The sequence below is a fragment of the Solea solea genome, chromosome 10 (genome assembly GCF_958295425.1).
Source record: "Solea solea chromosome 10, fSolSol10.1, whole genome shotgun sequence".
Lineage (NCBI taxonomy): Eukaryota > Metazoa > Chordata > Actinopteri > Pleuronectiformes > Soleidae > Solea > Solea solea.
Window position 1 is genome coordinate 11,430,953 of NC_081143.1, and position 22,788 is coordinate 11,453,740.

Below are 22,788 nucleotides of genomic sequence, written 5' to 3' on the forward strand. Positions count from 1 at the left end.
TTCAGCCTCCTCCTCTGGACTCAGTGCCTCCGACCAGCTAGAGCCCATTCCCCCAGAACAACATAATTACCAACAACACCTTTTAATATAAACTGCAATAAATTTCAGTTATCTTTAAATTAACCTGCCTGCCATCTGTGCTTGTCTTACTTTGCTTCACCACTGGTCTCAAGAAAATGTCCTTTGCCACACCACTGCCCATCTTATTCTTAAAGTAACATGTAATAACCACACAGGTAGATATGTCACCACAGAGGAGTGACTAAACAACAGTGAGCAGGACAAGAACCAGGCTGTGGATTTTATGATTGACGGTTGCTGGTTTGTCCCAATGTGTTTGTGAGAGGGTTATTGTGGGCATGGGTCACGAGGAAACCAGCTCAGGGTCTCCGCTTCAAGGAGATACATGTGAAGAGATAAAGAGATAAACCACAAACACCAGTGCTGAAAAGACCTTTATCAGACTACGAGTGTAACAGGGGGGTAAATTAGAATAAAATTGCTGTTGTGGTGAACTGTGGTCTGTGTCATTATTCAGATGTGTCTTGTATGAAGCCTTATTTTGCACAATGTCAAAGTAAATAATATTCAAATAGAGCCCATAAATTACATTTGGGTTACATGGAATGCAGGACATTTCCATTTCAGATTTTCCTGTGACAGGAATCATGATAAATATGACACACTGGGCAGTGGCTAAGGTGAATCTAAAAAAAAATAAATAAAGTATTTCTGTGATTTTTTTTTTTTTTAGCAGGTACAGGTCGTTGGGACCAATATCAATATATTCTGAATCATATAAGTGGTATAGAGGTGTCAGGATGAACAGAACCTGTTGATCTATTAATTCCAACTTCTCAGCAAATGTCTGCCTCTTCATGAAACCACCCCCCCCCCCCCCCCCCCAAAAAAAAATAAAAATAAATAGGATCCTGTTAAACTAATATTTGAACGTGGATATAGCATGACATTTGCTCCCTGCGTGAATGTTAAAGTAACCAGTTAACTGGTAACCAGTTAACTAACCCTAACCCCAATGAACAACTACCACATATACACAGAACATAACATAAATTAAAACTGATCAATATATATTGAATCTTAGGCACAGCATTATTGTTAGTGAATTATTACCCAGCCCTCCATGTATGTGCATTGGACTGAGTGTTCACAACGCTACCTGTATGAATATGTAGTCATCTTGGACCACCAGAGAGCTGATGTCGATGTATCCAGGGAAAGGATAGTTCCTGTTAGCTTCTGTGCACATCTGAGCTCTGCACGTGACGTACTGCACATCTGTCACAATGAAGACATAAAGGGTGTATTAGAGAGTCATGTTTTCATGCTTTGTATATGCACATTTGTCAAATTACAGATTCAATATCCCATAATGCCAGAGTAACGTTAAGAAAATATCTCTTAAACAAAGTGAAAGTTTGTTCAAAGTTTGTAGAGGCCCGTCAGCTTTAAATCTCCTGTCTTTGCAAGCTTTGCACACCTGGACGTGGGCAGTTGATCTCGTTTGCCCTGTCATTCCCAGGTCTATCCACAGATGTTATATCGGGTTTTACATCTGGACTCCACATGGACCTCTCCAGGACAGACAGAGACTTGTCTCAAAGCCTCATCCTGGGTGTAAGCTTTGGGTCATAGTGGGGCTAAAAGGTGAACCATGGCCCCAGACTCCGCTGATCTACAGCAGCTTTATTTCAGAGGGCTGTCTGTATTCATCAGCATTCATTCTTCACCCTGTCTCTGCTGCTGAGAAGCTCCACTAGAGCAGGATGCTACTGCAGCCATTCTTCACTGTTGGAATGATATCAACATGAATTAGTGTCCACCAGGCAAAGTCATTTAAAGGGGTATTTGAGGTTTATTGAAGTGTGGTTGTATGAGGCAAACTAAAATAAATAACCACTCAATCCCTGCACCAAAGTGTGATAGAGTTCCAATTTAGAATCTTCTGTTTTTAATCAGAAAAGGCTGTCCAAGGGGGAGATATCAATAAAGACGTTTGTTTAGATATGATAGCCTTTTTTATCTGTTTTTTTTCGCCACTGGCAGCCATGTTTTCATTGAGAGTGTCCACAGCTGGTGATGGGTGCAGGGGATGCACACAGCTCAGATATAAGCACAGGTAGAGCTACCTGCTCAGCAGTTCTGCTTGACGCACATCTGAAGGTGCCGTCTGGCTGGCTGCAGGGTCGTCAGCCGAGGGCCACCCGTCATAGACGTTTCACTCCTTTAATCTCGGAACATCTCAGGGTGGTGGAGCAGCGAGAGGGACGTCTCCCTAAAGGTCCCTGCAGCCTGCCTTGGGATCCCTCTCTCCCCCACGCCTTGTCCATCCTCCGGAGCCAGAGCCAGAAGCTTCCTTGCTCTACCACTTGAGCTAGATCTGTCTGCATTGCTCGCTTCTTCCTATGGCCTGTCAAACCGAGGGTTTTTAGGAGCCGCTGCGGGGATTTGCCAATGAAGCCCCTGCACCCGACTTCCACCGGGAATGTGAGAGCCCTCGAGCCAGCTTGAGAGCATGCAGCAGCCAGGTCTGCATACCTCTCTTTCTTCCTCTCATAGGCAGCCTCCATCTCCTCCTCAGTCAGTGCTGAGTGCAAACTCTACACTGGATGTGTCCAACACACTCATTTTTTATAGCCTAAGTGTTAATATCTTAGGATATTGTAATTCTTTTTTGGTAATGCATGTTTATTAATTATTATCTTTATCTTTACTGTCTTGCTGCTGTAACAATGCAAATTTTAGAGTTCTTTAAAACCTCCCCAGTTGCATTCCTTCTTGTCTGATTAATACATTTGGGCAGAGAAACCAGTCTGACAAAAGTCCTGCTCATCCCAAACTTAATCATTTTGACAATGCGTGAAGCCACAGCATTCATGAAGTCCACCATAGTTGCCTGGCATGCTTATCATCTATTACCGGAAACCTGATTTTTTTTTTCCGTGCACGGGTGAAGTGTGACTACTTGCTGTTACTGCCAGTGTTTACTATTTTTATTGTCAAATGTTATGGCAAAGTATACAGGAAGTATCAAAAAGATGACGTCAGTAGCTCTGTTGAAAGGATGTGGTGCTGTGTACGATTGGCTTCTGTAGAGTATGAATAAAATACAGCATAGTGGCACATAACGAGAATAACATTCAAACATGTATTCTATTTTATAAGAATAATTGCTGAAACAAACTGGAAAATCAAATTTGTGTTATTTAAAATCACTGAACCTGTCGGTGTCACTAATTCTCACACACTAGACCTTTAAAACATAATCTCTGACCATCATGAAACGTTATTGATCAAGCCATTTTAAGTCTAAAGTTTATATTAAATGTTATTTTTTGGGTATAGAAATAACAAAATCTCATCCACCTGTCAGTCATACTGCAGGTATATGAGAGGCTAGCGTATGTTTCCCACTCTAAACAGCTTCCCCTTCATCATCTATAGAAGTCCTCTGTGGTTCAGGCTCAGCGAGTGAGACGGAATAAAAAGGTCATATTCATCAAAAAACATGCACTGGCATTATTTATGGAGCAAACCCGGGGACAACTTCTCTTCTGCAGGAGAAATGATGTTCAACAGAAACCTCTTGATTTCTCTCTCACTCACTTCCGTCTGGTGTATGAGCCTCCATGTGGACCAGGTCTGGCTCCTTGTCCAGGCCCAGGACAGACCTGCAGAGAGAATGGCAAATGATGACATAAATGAAGCAATTGAAGGGCCGTAAATAAAAGGTTTTAAAGAAAGAACAACAACACATTGGGTGAGATCACACCTGTTTGTAGTACTGTCCACATGTGATTGGATTTTTTTTGTTAAAGGCACAGTAGGCAGGGTTTATGGTCTGTATTTATATAGTGCTTTTCTAGTCTTGATGACCACTCAAAGCTGCTTTACACTACAGTTTTTGCCATCCATCCATTCACACCCATTGACTCACACAGCGCATCTATGTGCCTCTGATCTTTCATACACATTCACAGCTGTTCGGGGTAACGTGGGGTTGAGTGTCTCGCCCAAGGACACATCGGCATGTAGACTAGCAGAGCCTGAAATTGAACCACAGCCTTCCACTCGATGCACATATTGAACACCTCTGAATGAACAGTTGTTGTAACAGTTGGCACACTGGTCATTTGAGTTTGAGACCCGTATTCCAGGCAATCCTCCCTACTGCAGCTTTAACACCAGAGTTCTAAAGACCATTAAAGTTGAAAAAAGGGAGAGTTTTTCTCTTCCTCTTTTCAGGAAGAGAGGATTCTACCCCAATTGTATTAGATAAGATAATAATGAAAATACTTTCCCCCTGAATTGTACTATCTATGGCAAGTACATCAATGCCAGGTCCTGACTTGTTTTTGATAAAGCAAGATGCAGTACACAGAAACCCAAACATCTTCATTACAGCCTGTGTGGTGCAGGGTCAGAGTTTATCACTGCTTATTCCACTGTTTGCGGATTACAACAGAAAGACACAGCTTTTCAATTGTGGTGATATCTTCACTTCCCTTAGAGGCTTGTCTAAATACTGCCGACTGGAGACGTGCTTCTAGCCACTGCTGAGGCCAATTTGTTGTTTAGAGATCCTTGAAAGGGCTTTGGCGCTGAAATATAAAGCCAGCAATGGAATGTGCTCATTACTTAGGATTGTGCCAAAACTGCGCAGAAGTAGCACCAGATTTATGCGCGCTGCAGCGCATGTAGCCGATGGCAATGCAGGGTGATCCCCAGTCACCCCAGAGAGGAGAGGAGAGAGGAGCGATGAGCTGGAACACATCCAGGCCTATGTTTGTGATGACTGTGCACTTTTAGATCCAAGGCTCAGTGCCGGGAGGGTGTGTGAGGGTGGAGCAGCAGATGTGACTGGATATACAGCGACAGGGACGTCCTCAGGATCTATCATTAGTCACATTTCCTCGTTGTGTATATGGACACAGGCGTTTCAAGGGTCTTTGGGGGCCAGGGGACCCTTAATCGAACCTTTGGATCTTTTGATCTTGCATTTAGCTTTGTATTAATAGAATAGGGGTCGTATTTTCGAAAAGTTGTACTTCCCAACTTCACTTTCCCCTGAGTTGAGAAATATCTTCATGCTTTTCTTTCTTACGTGACACTTGGTCTTGTTGGCGTAACTGTTAGCAAAGATGGCAGACACTGTTTACATTCTGGAAATGAGGTCCCGTCCCCCTACGAGTGGGTCTGAAAAGTCCAGAATTAGCGTTGCAGTTTCAATCCTCAGACCAAGTGTCACTGGTGGGCACGTAACAAAAAAAAAAGAATGAAGATATTTCTCGACTAAAGGGGAAACTGAGGTTGGAAAAGCACAATTTTTCAAAAAATACTTCCCCTATTCTAGTAATACAAAGCTAAGTGCAAATCGGTGAATTATTCCTTTAAGATAACTTCATGGTTATTGTGTAGAACTACAAGAGCCAGAGTACAACTGATTGTACCATAAAGAATATCCATCAATAAATATATGTATAAGTTGAATTAAATTGTAACTAAACCATTAAACTGTTGTATGTGGGTATCTAGTAATGATATTTGCTGATCCTGGTCCAAATCTTTACAGTGTAGTGTAAAGTACTGAAATTATACCCTGATATGAAGCCTGATTTGTTTTGGCAATCAGATTGTCATTTGTTGCGTTGGTTGTTTAAGAATGAGATGAATGCTTTAGGGAATGCATTCATGGATAAAATGACTGCTTTCATTTCTTACTGGAGAACTGTCATTATGAAATTGTGAATGTGTATATGCATCTTTTTTTTGTTGGTGTCATCTAAGCCCTTATGGAGTGATAATGTGTGATGGTGAACTGCGGTGTTTATCATGTTGATGTTATGATGGTATTATCACCAGAAACAAAGACGTGTTCATCTCTGAATAAATATAATACAATACAGATTAATTATTTTATATTTTTAATAGGAAATCATTAGAGGGATTTTAACATGAATATGTGAATATATAATTATGACTACAAAAGGGGATTTAAGTATATCATTTGAAAATGCATGAATTCATTCACAGATAAATTATGAGGTATACAAATCTCTTGAAATACATTTTGGTTTATTTCAGCCACCCACAGTCACCGTCTCCTTCTACCGCTGATGTACAAATAATAATCTAACGTGTGAATGCATGATATGACTGATATGAGCATGGGGCGTGTGTGAGAAATGAAGTGGAATGGAAAACGCCCTGAGACGCTGAATGTTAAGTGCGTTCTAGGGAGGAGATTAATCCCCGCCTGCTTGTTTCGAGGGGTGATGGAAGTACTGAAATCCAGCAGCACCACTCGGTCACACACACACACACACACACCTTGTTCCCGGCCATCAATATCACATGCTCAGTCATGCAGAACATGAGGAACAGTTTCTGCATTTCTGAGGAAGCAAAAGTTTAGGGAAGAAGAATGAAGCAGGATTTTTTTTTTTTAAAAAGGAAAAAAAAGACTGACTGACTCACCAGTAGAATCGGTTTGGCGTGACATGTTCGTGGATAAGATGCCATTTTCTTCCAAAGTCCATAGAGCTGTACAGCTGCAAAGACATCATAGAGGAAAAGTCGTACGTGTTAGAATCGAAAGAAAGACGAATGCATGTTTCCACAAACGTCTGGTTTATCATTGCAACCGCTGATTAAAAGGTTTAAAGAGAGACGAGTGAGCACAAGGGATAATCCCTGAAGTCCTGGGTGAAATAGTGCTGAGCTATTATCATCACAGACCAACTATTCACACCTACAAATGACTTATCACAGAGACAAGCATCTCTATCGCCCTCCTCGCCTTTTACAAATGGCAGCCATTGGCTCAGAGGAAGCACTTACATAAGTATAATGTATGAAACCTGAAATAGCTGTGACATTAATGTGGCCACTTTTAGCTTGGTCATCAGGTATTTCAGTTTTATGTGGTAGAGTTCAGACTAATGTTGTATCTAAAAATTAGAAAGACATACAAAGCTGCTTCTTCAGCACCAAATCAGCTTAACATGTCCCCGGGATTCTCCCTTTAGGGGTCGCCACAGCACACGGTATCATCTGTCCTCTTCTGTTACACCAACTGTCCTCATGTCCTCCTAAATAACACCCATGAACCTTCTCTATGGTCTTTCTTTTTTACTCCTGCCCGGCAGCACCACCTTCACCACCCTTTGTCCAATGTAATCACCACCCCTCCTCTGTAGGTGACTAAACTACCTCAAACTTGACTCTCTTACTTTATCTCCAAACTGTTCAACCTGAGCTGTCCCTCGAATATGATCATTTCTAATCCTTTCCATCCTGGGGAAAAATGCTGTGTCACTGTAGTAAAAAACTAGAACAGAACTTTACAAATGATTAAATGTTTTGGGGTTTTCTTTCCTGTGCAGAATGTACAAATGCAACATTTCCCATTGTTTGCAGAAAGGTAAAATAGTAACATTTTGAAGGAGACCAGGCTGAGGTTTGGCTTGCATAAATACAAGCAATGATATATCACTCTGCTGCTGTGAAAGTGCACAACGTGGTCCAATTCCAAAGTACTAATTACATTTTCCAGTGCTCTGGCAAACAATTAATAACCCAGGTGCATTTTCACCGACACTGTATTGATTGATGTCATAGAAACCGTGGCCTTACAGCTTGCAGCATTTGTGCGCTGCAATTTGGTGGCACCAGTTGTGCTCCATGCTAATGTTGCTACTTGTTGCCTTTTATCACAGCAAATCTGACACTTACTCTGATAAAAGGATGCACATTTGTCACTCGCCCCAAATGTATTTGTCAGATCGGCAAGAGAAAATCTATCCAAGTCAGCATTAGGGTTGACAGTGGCTCAGTGATAGAGCGAGCCATCTTTCAACTACAGCTGCAAATGTGTGTGTGTGTGTGTGTGGCAAAAACTAAATAAATACAGACCATTTAACTTGTGTGTTTTTACATTTAGAAATCACAGTGCATTAGGAGTGACCTCAAAAACATCACCATACAAGTACATGAGTAGGAAAAATCTACTTTTAATCTGATCCTTCCTTTAGAAGCACTGTATCTGTCTTTTGTGGACCCCCTGAATAGTTGCTTGACGCAGTGGAAAGGAAACCTGGCTTGTAACCAGAGAGTTGCTGGTTGGAATCCTAGGTCCAAGGCCTGAGCTACCCCTGAGCAAGGTATCCAATCCCCATTGCTCCCCATTGGTTGGGTTAATTGGACTATCTAAATTGACCCCAGCCACAGGGGGGCTACATCCAGTGTACTCCTTGTGTCGGGTCCCAAGGATTGGGTAATGGGTTGTGTCAGGAAGTTCATCTGGTTGAACATGTTTATCTTCCGCCGCATACCTCATGACAACAGCTACGTGTCATACCCAGAATGCCGTTTTGCAATGCTTGATGCTGCTGCATTCAAAGTGAATGACAGGCTTTTTGAGTTGTGACACCTCCAGCATTTATGTGTGAGTCAAAAGCTTCAGAGCAAATATAGCCAACAGTCGGTTATGCTATGTTGGCGCTAAGCTGAATCCAGAGCTGAATCTCAGGTTTAAGCAGGTTTTTAACCAGTGGGAATGGAGCAACAGTCAGCGCTGGAAGGCTTGACAAGGAGAAAGAGTGAGGGAAAGCAAAACAACCAAAGTGTGTTTGTGTGCCCTGTGTGGATATGGCAGGGATGAGGTATGATTTGGGAGCAAACATTTGTCTAAACCTTTATGAAGTTGAACAGAGTCTAACATGGAGTACCCATAGGCATTTGTTCGACAGGAAATTTGATTTCAGATTCTTCCAAACCACAGTAAAACAGGAGAAGTGCTCTCTGGTGTACTCTTCGGGGTTTTGTTGTGTAATAGAACGGCGGGGAAAGGTCTCTCATCACTCTGGACAGTGACATACGACGCCAGTGGGTAGACTCAGCTTCCACGCTTCCCATTCATCAGTTCAATGACATCTTAAATTTCAAACCTTCAGAGCTGTCACAAAGTATACTTCATAGTTTCCCCACTCAGTCCAATAAATCAAAGGCGCGACCAGCCGGCTGCCACGTCGCCAATGGAGTCTGTGACAGGTGAGGGAGTCAAGCTTAAATGCTGATTGAGGAATTGCAGAGCGCATGTTAGTTAAAGCCAACGTTTTTTTTCATGCTGGTGACTGAAAACATTTAGGTTGCTCTGACTGGTGCAACAGCTTGCAGGTGATGTTGCTAATTCGGGTGAAGGTGCAGTGAAAAGCAGGATGGAAAAGGATTCCAAGAAGATTGGAAAATAGTTGCGTGAGGGAAATTCTTAACCCTCAGTCAGTCTTTGGCATTATTTAATATTATTTACATAGATTCATTATTTACATAGATCATCTTAAGGACTGTTCTTCAGAAGTGGAGGTAGCATCAGGCCACGTACATGCCTGTCTTGATGTTGCCTCTGTTCTCCTTAACCAAATATGTTCAAATAAATCCTAAACTTAACTCATCATAGACTCCAGGGACTTCTTCACTGCTTTCCAAAAAGTTTTGATAGCAAAAACTGTAATGAACGTATGAAGTATTCAGATCTCCAAAAATGGTAAAGTATTTATACAGTAGAGCACTTTTCTAGTCCTTGATGACCATTCAAAGCTGCTTCACACCACGGTTTTGCCGTTCACCCATTCATACCCATTCACACAGCACATCTATGCTTTCATCACACATCTTTCATACCTATTCACACACTGCCAACACAGGCATCAGGGGAAACATGGATCTGCGGAGCAAGGAATGGAACCCACAACTCTACCACTGATCCATCATTGACTCACTCTACACAATGATAAGGGAAACATTTGTCTCTTCACTGAAAATATGCAAGGTCATTACACACTGTGGCAGTCCGACAAAATAGGTAAAGTACATAAAGGTCATCACTCAAAAAATAAAGGAATAATAGCCAAACGGCCAATTCAGACGTTTTTTGAGTTGTTGATCCTCTGCTGCCTCCTTCAGTATGTTCTAATAATGTTGTTTTGTACTTTAAAACCCTTTAATAAAAATGTATTTAGATTTACCTGTGACACAGACTTACAGTAGAACGGCACTTCCTGTGTTCCGTCTGCTAAAAATGCAGATTTTCTTAATGGACTTTGGTGTGGGAGGCTGAGTGACAAGTCTGTTTGACAGCTAGAGAAGACGTGTCAAACATGTTCTTAAGATAATAGACTTTGTTAAGTGGCTAAGTTAATTTTTTTTTTTTCTTTAAATCAGTTTTATCTGCTGGTATCTTTGTTTAAAGTATGAGCGAAAAAATATCTTGCAAACCAGAATGAACACATTCTTCTTTTTGACCTTTAAAGCCTGACTTTCCAGAAACACAGATACAATTATTTCAACTAAACAATCTCACATTGCACTTAGTGGGGATTTTTTTTAAATTATTTTATTTATTGTTATAAGATATCCCTAACATCATTCAGAACTCAAAAATAACATCTGTAACAGCATTTGGATTATCCCTGTTTTTAATCACTATTTATGGCAACATCCAGCAAATCATGCCTATTTATAATTCCACTTTCAGATATACAGTTTAATTTTGCCGAGTCATAAGTTCCTGATATCTACAATGCTTTTAGTCTGAATTGAAGTTATTATTTGTAGGGCAGTGGTTCCCAATTTCGACATGGAGTTACAACAAAGGAGACGCAGTGAGGCCAGATGTAAAGAAAAGTTGCACACTGTAGTGCTAATAAATCATGGACACATTAATGAAATAAGGACAGGTAGGGTTTTTAATGCTAATATATGTGTTTTGCCTGCCAAAAGGGTTTCCAGAAAAAATAAAACAAAACAGAAGAATAAAAGAAAATAAAAGAAAAAGGAAATTACTCATTGCTTGGATTAATGTGAATGCAGAGTTAAACTGTATCTGAAAGTGGAATATCACACACAACTGAGTTCCCGATACAAAAAACAGCATATATTAGAAAGGACTAAAGCGGCAAGTGAATCATATTTCTACAACCAAATGATACATGCAGAAAACACCAGCTCAGCTTGAGGCCAAAGCTTCTTTATCACAGGAATAATTTATCCAAACGGGAGAACACATTTAAGCGCTTTTTACAGGTATGTCAGACCCAAATATAACAACGTCTCACTCTGTGGTTTAAATCAGTGATAAGGTCTGTGAGAGCCATGTCCTACAGGAAATACCAAGCAGTATTTTAAATCACATTTGGTCATCCAGCTATTTAAGTTGTGCTGCAGGCATACTGAGCAGCTTTTGTTCCACTAGTCTTAGCGTGGCTTATATGCAGGAGTATTGGATTTTATATGTATAGAGAATAAATCCTAAGCTTTATCTATTGGTCTACGTTTTTTTCATTTTTTTTTTTTCCTTCCCGTAGCCCTAAGTTGTGCTTTACAGGAAATAAATCCACCCAGGGAGTTGAGGACCATCAAACACAAATGAAAGATAAACGAGAAATGAATTGATTTGAAGCCTCACAGGAGAGTTTTCATGAAACCCGTGTGTTCTTTTCAGATATGTGTTTAAGGGACAGGCACACATTGCTATCATGTATAAATATATATATATATATATATATATGTATATATTCACACACTTCATTTTAGCATCGTCTACTGTAACATTATAGCATTAACCCTTCATGCTCACGCAGCACAGACCTGCGGGTTAATTGTAACCAATCGATGCCTATCACTAACCTTAACCAAACCACAACCAAGTTACATCTCACCTCTATTGTTAAACAGCTCAGGTTTTATTTTGTTGGGTTGTTTGATGCATTCCATTTGTGGTCGGAACTCTTAATTTCTGATCCTTACACAGAAACGCACACTGAACTTTTCCATTCCAACCCAGAGCAACCTCACGTAGCCAGAGTTAGGATGGCTGCCACTGTTCAAACACTGCTTCTTTGACTGTTAATAGCACTTCTGTTGTACTGGTTTCACAATTAATCAGTTGTACACAATGTACTGTTTAATCTTTTACCATAGACATTTGATTGTTTGCCATGTAGAGCATCTAGTAACAATAGTAAACAACTGCTAGCCCAGGATACATTTGCATTGGGAGTCACGTCAACCCTCCAGTTGAGAAGTAGGAAACGCAAGTGTATTCCGGGCTAGCAGTTGTTGGCTATTGTTAGGAATACCAGTCCCAAATGCTAGCTCTTGCTGCGAACATGACTGCCAACAGAAACCAAAGTTAAACACAATGTTAACCACTTATCAAAAGGCTCACTTGATAAAATACCCACATTTGTCATTTTATCTCACTATTACACAACATTTGACAACTGGAAATTGATGTTTGTGTGACTTTGTATACTCTACAACCCTACTCCTTGAGCCAAAGTTCATACAAAAAAGCTATGATTTCACAGCACAAAGGAGTTAATCCCCAACCTTCTCCATCAACATGTGTTATCTTGTGACTTCATTCAGTCAATCTCTCCCGCTATAATCTCCACAGGGGTTGTTGGGCTGAGATAATCCCAGCTGACATAGGCCTGGACAGGTTGCCAGACCATCGCAGGGCAAACACACAGAGACAAACAACCATTCACTCTCACACTCACACCTCTGGTCAGTTTAGAGTGTCCAATTAACCTCTGCATGTTTTTGGACTGTGGGTAAAAAAACCCAGAGAACCCAGAGAAAACCCACATGCACACAAAAGATGTCAGTGCTAGTCACAACTCCACCATATTTGTGACTTCTGTGCTCAAAATCCTTCATTTGGATTTCAATTTGGTATCAATTCAGCGACATACTGTGAACATTCCAATCATGGGGGCACTTACAGTGTACAACCACACTCCAAAAAAATCTCACCTTTGACCTTTACTAGAGCCTCATATGCACTGAGCTTTGGTCTATTAATGGTCCTGAAAAAGTTGGTGGTTATACCAGAGAAGGTTATACAAAAGGTAACACACAAATACAGACATAGAGAGACAGAGAGAGACAGAGCAGGCTGTATTGCTATAATAGCACAAGCTATTTGTAACATTCACTGTCACAGAAAGGACAGGCTAAGATAATAATGTTGGCTTTGCCTAACTCTGACTGTGCTCTGTTGAGAAATACCTGCAGTGAAAAAGACGAGGACAAACCATTACTGTCACTGCACACTATAAAAAAGCTATTGGACCCGTGCAACCAATTAGTGGCGCGACTCCTGTGCACAACTGTTTTTTGAATCTGCAACAGCCCGTTCCCCCAGGAGTTCCATGCACCATGCTACGACTGCCCGCTCCAACACTATTATTCACTCTTTATGTAAACTGAATTTTTTTCATGTGTGCAGACGATACAAATATGTTTTGTTTCATTGAATGAAAATAAATCAACATTTATGGTAGAATTCTTCTCCAAAGAGCTTCAGTCTGTTGCTTTTATGGTGACTCATTTTGATAAATGTATCTTCTGTGTGATGTTCGGATTTTTCCTGCACCAATGTTAATGTTGTGCCTTCAGTGTTTCCATAGCTGGTTCTGACAACAGGAAGTCAGGGAGAGACAGACAGTAGGAACAGTCAATGACAACGCTTCTTTCTTATTCTTATTAAATGGCCAGAAAATGTTTGCCTGTGAGTATATTTATGTTCAGATGTTGTAAAACTGCATTTAACTGCATTCATTCATTCATTCATTTACAGAGAGAGATTACAGTACAAAATACATTTACCAATCCGTACATGCTAACCGCTAGCATCGCAATGTAATTTCCCATTACGCTAGCGGACACGTTTTTATAAGTTTAATCATGCTATTTTTTATTTGTATGTGAATGTATAGAGTGAAAAATTATACGATGAGACAAATGATTTTCAGTGATTTTCAAGTCAAGATATTGAAAGGAAACATCAGCTTTTTTCATAGAAACTGTTCGCTATCTGCCGAGCTGATGTAGCAGGCTAGGACATGCCACGCACACGCAAAAGCAGGGGCAGAATATTTTGTTTTGTTCAGTTCATTCATTCGTTCATTCTTCTTTCTATTGACATACAGACAACAGGACGGACAGAAAGGAAGGACTTACATTCATGACTTGCCTGTTATACAGTGCAGTTTGCATAAATGCTGGAGCCTAAAAGCAATATTCTATTTCATGCTCACACTGCCATGATATTGCCCCGACCCCCCAGCAGTACACTCCTGAACTGGCCTTTTATTTTTATTTTTTTTTATGTTTTTTGCTGTCTCCCAGGATCCAAATCATGTCACAGTCTTCTCTATGGCCTCATTCAAAGTTTCCAAAATAAGTCAGCAGTACTTTTTCCCCCTTTTGCATTGTGGTGGAAAAAAACAAGAAATACAAGCGCAAAAAAACAGAAGAGAAGACAAAGTATATACAGTCCGCCTACTGAAATACATTTCTCTCCTTGCTTCAGATTTGTTTTCCAGTTTCATTGCCGCTTCTGTCCTGATGTTTGAATAATGTGTTTAAAATTGAGAAAAACATCATTGCTATGACACTCTGCAGTTCTGCAGTAACATTGAGTAACATTTTTTTTTTGTTTTTTCATTTTGCTCACAACTTAGCAGTTGCAACGTTCCGCTACCCAGAAAAGCTCTGTGCCTCAACATCAAAGCACAAACCACTCCAGCAACTCAGAAAAGTTTGGAATCAAGAGCTTGAAAGTTATGGAAATGATAACTGCTGCATGAAAAGGGCTGTGTGTCCCACACAATTACTATAAGTCACTTTTATAACTCCTAATTAAATCTCCCATAAATTCCCGATTCATTCTACATGTATGTGCGGTGCTCTAAATCAAACCGCTGCCGCTGACAGATTCTGTATGTGACGGAAGAGGAGAACTGCGGTTTTATAACTCGCAATTTATGGAGCCTGCAAAAGTACACAGCACAGGGGAAGCTCCTATGGAGGGAGATATAGTGTAGGAGAGGACAATGCAAATCAACAGTCTGGATCGTTCTGAATGAGTGGCCATGAGGAGGACAGACAGTAACATCCTCATTACTTCTAGCCTGTATCTGTATGGTAAAAAGCCACGGAAGGGTAGAACTGGCACAGGGTAGAAAATACAGTCCTTTTCTCGTTATAATGAGTCAGATACATGAGCAAGTAAACAGCCATGTTATGTAATAGTCAGTTTGGAAAAAAATAATAATGCATCAAATGTAGGGATATAAATAGGATTAACTTAAGGATATTAATAAAAAAAAAACAAGAAAATAAATGAAATACTAGATGGATGAATCAATTTACTTGCAACAATGGAAATGATTTATTTATTTTTTGTTATTGATTGGTTACTCTGTCTGATACACATATATATATATATACATATATGTAAGATTAAGTATATTAAGTATATGGCAATAAAGAAAGAATACTGAATCTTCAATACCAATAGAAGTTTATAACTGAAAGGTTATCCCTTCAGCTTATTTCAAATGTCCATTGGTAATAAAAACCATTTCAAACTTTAATATAATACTGTGAACTAATTGCTGTAAGTCTGAGGAGGCACAACACTGTCTATTCATTAGTATACATATTATTTACATGGTAAACTATAGTGCAATAGTTGACTGTTGAGTTTCATCTGCTGGTAATTAGATGCATTCACTTCATATATGACAGATGACCTTCGGCAATCATTTTGAAACTATAGACTGTTTTGTCTGTCTGTTCTCTTTCACTTGAGCTTTATTGAAGGTGTATCTTTGCAGCAGACACATACGGTCAAGTTGGTTGTCAGTGGCTCTGAGCATCTGAACCTTCCAACCTCCATCTGACTGAGTCATTTTGTTGTGCAATTTCGGGTTGTAGTGTAGTAATGACAATAAAGATCCTATAATGTCCTTCCTTCTTGGTGCTGGAGTAGCGGATATTCCACTGAAGGGAAATGGATGCACAGTAGGTTTTTATTAAAAATTGACCAGAAAAATATCCCATATTTGCAGTATGAGCTGCAACCAACCTGTTGCCAGTTCACACTCAACAAATTAAAACATTATACTGTATGATCATCAGTGTCAAATGCTGTGTGCCCAGTCTAGTCGAAACAAATGGATTCCCAGTCGCTCTCTGCTTACTCACGCAGTGCACCGTCTCTTCTGGGTTTTCCTCTGTGATTTCTTGTTACATTACAACACTGTTGCCCTATTGCTACATAATAAATGACTGCAGGCAGCACACCTGCCTGGCTGTGACACGGGCACCTCGTGTACTCTGAGATGACAGTGACACGTGTTCTTGTGTTCCTTTTTTTGTTTTTGTTAAGCTAAGCATTGTAACAGCATGTGCTTAGAAAAACAATAGCCACCAGATATTCCCACATTACTTTGAGTTTTAAGTACCAAGGTAAGAACAGGCAGTTTTTTAACCACATGTTTGTGGGGGGATTTTTTAAGGGGTCATTAAAAGGGCCTGTCCGAAAGGGCAATCTCAAGGGTATTTTGCTTCAAGCCCCTGCTAATTTCTGACCCTGCCATACACTGGGCAGCTCTACGTATGCATACGCTATAGTGCTATATATATAATGTAAAATAGCTCTCCTCAACCTGGGCCTCCAGGCAATCATTTCTCTCCACTTAGCAATAATTCAGCTGTAAATTGCAAAGCCCAATAAAAGAGGCTCTATTATCTGCATTGTGCTAGCAGGTGAAGTGTCTGTATCGTCCAGATCATGTGTTTCAAATTAAAGTCCATTAAAAGTACCAAAGGGAGGGCGGGCGCCACCGCAGCCCGGTGGAGCACGGCAGAGCTGTCGCAGCGCAGGACAAGCAAGCTGAGCACTAAAGATACCTGCCATCTGGAGAGTCATTGAGTTGAGAAATGCGCTGCAGCAGCAGAGCAGCCCCTTTTTTTGGCTCAAGCTCGACAACATCTTTCAAGAGGTGGCGAGTGGCTGAGAGTGGATCTGTTCAAGTAGATGCACCGTGATTGAATTGCAGGATGTGCAGATCAATCACAGTGCTTGCTGCAATTCTGAGTCTGTGCTAATTTGCAGCTAATTTAATTTCTTTGTTAACTATTAACTGTTTTTGTTTCTGATACAAATCTCCTCTCTCTCTTTTGTTTACTCTGCTTTCCTCTGTGTCCCTTTCCCTGTTTGCCTGTGTGTGTGTGTGTTGTGACTGATTCAGTTCAGGGTTTTTGAAATGCGGTTAGTAGGGTATTGACACACAGTCAGGACTAACTGGGTTTTAAACACCTGGTACACGCCCCCACTCCTTTTTTTTGAGGCATCAATAGATCAGCAACTCCCATGTTACCATGAGCTAAAAATGCTTTTAGAGAAAAAAAATGATGTTCTCTTTAAGGACCTTGCTGTGGGGAGTGATTGGTTTACAAATCAACAGTTTCCATTTAGAAAAGGCTGTCTAATGGCAAGATAAGATGACAAACATATTCTTAGGATATCATTAATTCAAAAAAGTTGCGAAGATATTTTCTTTCCACTTATGTCCCCACTGGAAATAGTTTTTTGCAGTGAGAGTGTTTGCCGGTCTCTCGCTGATTCTCAGTGAACAGGGCATGCAGCGCAGTAAGCATATTATTCTTTATTAATTGGGTCAACATTAGCTGCCACGAAAGTCACAGCTACTCATCCCGGGGTCCACCTGGGCTATCCTTTTCCTCCACAACAACTCAAAATAAATTGTAATTCCTACTAATTCTAATTCTACTTTCCTGATGCCATACATTAAGGCTACCACCACCTGCATGACAGTCAGAGTATGAATCGGCTTACTCCACTTACTACATACAGGATGTCGGTCAGATTCGGGTCAGGTTTGGTCAATACTAACTTGGGCTTGGTCAGGTTTGGATAGAAAAGTACAGCCTGAACCGCACTAATCAATGAGCAGACGAGACGAGCTGAGGATCACACTGCCACTCATCTGGTTAGATACCCATACCTACTTAGCCACAGCTGCTCATTCATCAAATCAATACAGGATTGATTAACCTGTTTTAATCTGTAATTTTGTTATATTTAATTTTCTCCTTGAGAGTAAAAACTGCTTTAGCTTTCATTGGTTTAATGATGGTTCAATTCCTGTGTTTGCTAAAGTCTACATGTCTAGACTACATGAGATGTCATGTCTGTGATAGTACTCATGGGTCTGATACAGATATTAGATTAAAGCTAAGTGGAGTTAAATGTGTTACTACACACAAAACTTCAAACAAAAAGACCGGCCAGCATGAGAGAACCAACAGAGATACTGCAACAGGGTACGTACACTAGGCAATTGCCTAGGGCCCCCAACGGGCAACTGATACAGCCACAAAACAATGACACCACCTAAGGGGGGGGCCACACTAGTTTGCTGTCAGGATCCACAGGAATGCATGTGTGAGGACCCCGATGGACATCTGGAAAAAGATGCCCAGTGCAGCGACAACACAGGGCCACCTTTGTAAGAAAGCGATCACCAAATGCTGGCTTCAGAGAGATCCCCCTACTATATTGCAACAACTTATTTAATTTAACTTTTCCTTTGTCTTTTTATACTTGTCCCATTTTGCCTATGACACCCAGAGACCCAAACACATCTCTGAGAACCAGACCAGACAAAACCTGATCATCATCTTAAAATTTGTCGTGCGTCTGGGACGAGGCTATTCTGCACAGCTGCCGAAACAGTGCAAGGAGAGACAATAAAAGAGGAAAAATCACAGGTGGGAAAATGTGCACAACACAGTCAAAGATCAGCAGAATGAAATCATAAAGTTGGGAATCATGGATATGACAGTCTGTGCAGAGCAACATCTCAGATGATCTGCACTCTGCGCTTCAAGTGTCGCCACTGCACCAACAGCGGCTGACAGAGAGAAAAACAACACGGCGTCTTTATTGATGTCTGATTATTATCTACAACTGACACTATTACTATTGTTTGCAAATGTGTGTCAAACAAAAGAAAAGCATCATAATTATGAGTTTATAAAAGGAATATTTCTTCAAATGGTCGATAGGGCTTTTAGTTCAGTCTGTTTTTATCTTTTAATACATATATAATACAAGTTCCATCTGTAGTTCACAGCAGAGAATCTTGAAAATATGTTTTACTTAACGATATAATCTCAATTTTGATAAGCTTCCTGTTTGAGTCAGTTATTTGTGCCAGAGTGGAGAGCAGGAGTCCACACTCAACCTTGATGACTTGGCTTGGACTCAGAAAATTGAGGTCTTGACTCTTTTCTTTGGTGACTTGGACTTGGACACTGAATACTTAACTCAGAATCATGATCTGAGGACTTGACAACAACACTGCTGTGAGGACACAACATAGACAGTAGGGGGGACTCTTTACCTGCTGAGGCTTCTGGGCTCGTCTCCTCCCCATTCTCTTGCCATACCATGCCAAACTGTCCTTTTCCAATCGCCCCACACTCTGTCCCACACTGCCACAAGCCTCTCCTGCCATCCCTTTAGTGCCTTCATGATCCCTTGATCATATTTGTCTGCTTTTATGTCCAGACAAACTTTTCCATAACATTGGAAACACTGACCACAAACAAAACTAGCAGATACATCACACAAGCCCTTCTGCCAAGCTCTTGCCACCACAGGATGCATTTGTGGAACAACATAATAGAGCTATTAATGAACAGGCTGGTTCGTTGTTGGCATAGATGTTCTCTTTGGCTGAATGATTAGGATCATCATCAAGTGGGGGGGGTCCTTATGAGTCGTCCCCGCCCCATATCTTGGATGTAATTATTCAATGCCAGCCTCTTCTGGCACAGTGACTCTATTCCCCTTGTGGAGCCTATGACAATTTCATTGATTCTACCCTCATGGATCAAGCTGGCACTGTCCTCTCCAAAGGATATTAGCCCTGATGATAAGCGCTTGACCATCAGTCGTGCAGCCCAACTAAACCTCATTCTCATTGTTTGTCATTTTAATGACTTGCAAGTTCTTCACCCCATGCCCTTGTGGTGGGATTCACTGCTTGACCTGCAGTTTTTAGTGTGGGTCAGTGGTCGTTCTGCCAGTGTCACCGTCTGTGCCACTAAGTCATCCACAGTGGTCACACCTAATCCATCTGATCTCTCGTTTGTTCTCTCAATGTTTCATAAATTAATGTGAGGTTTTAGTAGGCAGCAAATCATTGTTTTGCCTCCACACAGACCTTATGAATCCACTATTGATTTGCTCCCTGTGCCCAACAGCCTCCCTTTTACCTTCCCAATCCACCAAAAGAGGTTATGGAAAAGTACATTTGTGATGCCGCTCTGCTGGTTTGAGTTAATCCACTTCAGATCAAGCTGTGAGGTAATGTATTTACATCCATTTTATGAATAATAGTGTTTAAAAACAAATACTCCCCCATTACTCCACTTTTAAGCATCTACAGAAGACAGTTTTGTTTGTTAAACTGGATTTCTGCTATGCTACCCTCTCATTCAGAGCCAAGGAGTGCATGAATGGAAAACTCTTTTTTACCTTCTCTCTCACCCACTTAAGATCCTGTTAAGTCTCATAGCTCAGCATCACCATTATCACCTTGGGAGATGGAACACTAAACCAAATGTCCATTCTTGTGACATGTATTGTGGAATTCTGAGCCTGAAACAATCCCTGCTTCTTGTGATGTGGTACTAATTACATGGTATATTGACACCTAGCCAGATCTGATTAGCACAGTATTACCAGGAAACAGGAAACTATCCCAGGAAACATTCCTTTCTCAATAAGATACTATCCTTCAGAGAAAACATTCTTCTAAGTTAGCATTGCAGAATGCACCCTATTCTTCTTATTATTATTATAATAATACATCCGATTTTCATAACGCTTTGCAGGTCACTCAAAGACGCATTAACAAGATAACAAAAGAAAGGTGGTCGGTAATTAATACATAAACAAATTAAGTAATGAATGTTAAAAGTATAGAAATGCCAGTTTGAACAGTCGGAGTTCTGTATGTGTAGTGGGAAGTTCCAGAGGGTAGGGGCAGTGGGCAGAGAAAGCTCAGTCCCCCAAGGTTCAGTGCTTTGTTCTAGTGATGGGGGTCAGGAGGTTAGAATCAGCAGATTGGAGGTGGCGGGTAGGGGAATGGCGGTGGAGAAGGTCAGTGAGGTAAGAGGGGCAAGGTTATTGAGAGCTTTGTAGGCGATGAGGAGGGGTTTGTACTGAATACGGAAGTGGACAGGGAGCCAGTGGAGCTGTTGCAGGATGGTGGTAATGTGGTCTCTAAAGCGAGGTTTGTAAGCAACAATTGTGTCTAGCTGCTTCATCTGTGCTTGTAAAGAAGCTCCCCACTAGTGATCACGTCTGTGGTGCCAACTTTACATCCTACATTGCCCATGGGTCCACATTATTGAGGATGGGTACTTAATTTGGTACTTTCAATGGTACCAACCAATTTACATGAGTGATACAAAGTCATGACAAATGACAAAATTCATGACAGATCAATGCCCATCTTCATTCCTGAAGGCACATCTGTCAAGTCATCAGCACTCCCAATCCTGCTTTATGTAGCGCAGATAATCAATCATCATCAGAACCGCTCAACTGTGCAGCTGGTCTAAGTGAGTGCCAACCGAGAGTCACCAGATTCTGGTTTTAATTTCAAAAAAGCAATTTGTTCTGGTCGCTGGTGGAGAAAAAACAACAGAAGATAGCACTTGCCACACTTTCAAAGTGAAAAAAAACCCCACAAAGTCAATGAAGAGCCCAAAAAAAAAAAAAAAAAAAAACACAATCACAGAGACTACAGTAACATCTGATCTGACTGCGGCTGCGTTACACATTCATTGTGCCATCAGGTGCCACCAGTAAATCAACCCTTCCAGAAAGCAATATCAGTAACTGACGTAGCAAAAAACGGAATTATTAAAACTACCAGTAAAGGCAGAAAAATGTGTGAAGGAGAAGATATCTACCATTGCAGTATCATGGTGTACACAATGGAAAACCCAAACACTAGCGAAAACAATCCAGAGGACAGCAAGATAACAAGTAAAACAAAGAGAAAAATACCTTAAACACAAGTGGCTGAAACACAGGGAGCAGGAAAATGGACCAACACATAGCAAACCTCAAATAGGAAAAAAACTGGATAGATTGGACTGAACAAAGTGATCTGAAACAAATGTAATGACAAGGACACTGGGGAGCACAGAGACTAAATATATTAGTACACAGGTGAGTCACGTTAGGGAGGAGCAGGCAATCAAGAGAGAAGACAGGACAGGAAGTAAAACTTAACAATGTACACAAGCAGAAACTACAAAATAACACGGGACAAATAACTAAAAACCCAAGGGAAATACTATAGAAAGGAATAAAACAGCAAAAAGTCCAAACAAAAGTGGACCAATTTATCCTCCACATCTCAAGGAGCACTGGAACCAATCCAAGCTGTCATAGGGTGAAGGCCGAGGTACACTCTGGACACGTCAGAGTCACCTGTCCATCACAGGGTTAACATATTCACACCTACAGTCGATTTAGAGTGTCCAATTATCCTAGACTATGGGAGGACACAGAAGAACCCGGAGAAAACACACACACACACAGGGGATAATGCAGGCTCCACACAGAAAGGCCTAAACCCGGATGTGAACTGGCAATCTCCTTGCTGTGAGGCAACAGTGCTGGCCATGTGTTCCACCATGTGGCCCTCAAACAAAGTGATAGAGTGATCCAGGGTTTATGACATGTGACAGAATCCTGTGTGTATATGTTTTCTTCTTACAAAGAGAGTAAAGGACCACAAAATGGTACCATAGGTGTTGGTATCAAAATCAAGTTGTTATTGCTATCGATTGCTGTTTTAA

At 40.8% G+C, this 22,788-nt stretch overlaps 1 protein-coding gene across 2 annotated transcripts in view; it reads right to left on the minus strand.

Moving 5' to 3' along the window:
• sorcs3a (sortilin related VPS10 domain containing receptor 3a) overlaps positions 1-22,788 on the minus strand; it is a 265,119-nt gene that overhangs the window by 69,660 nt on the left and 172,671 nt on the right. For both annotated transcript variants that reach the window (XM_058641383.1, XM_058641384.1), the window contains exons 5-7: positions 6,499-6,572; positions 3,628-3,692; positions 1,181-1,299 (exon numbers count right to left, since the gene is read on the minus strand). In XM_058641383.1, coding sequence (XP_058497366.1) covers positions 1,181-1,299; positions 3,628-3,692; positions 6,499-6,572 — 258 coding nt within the window. The remainder of the gene's footprint in view (positions 1-1,180; positions 1,300-3,627; positions 3,693-6,498; positions 6,573-22,788) is intronic.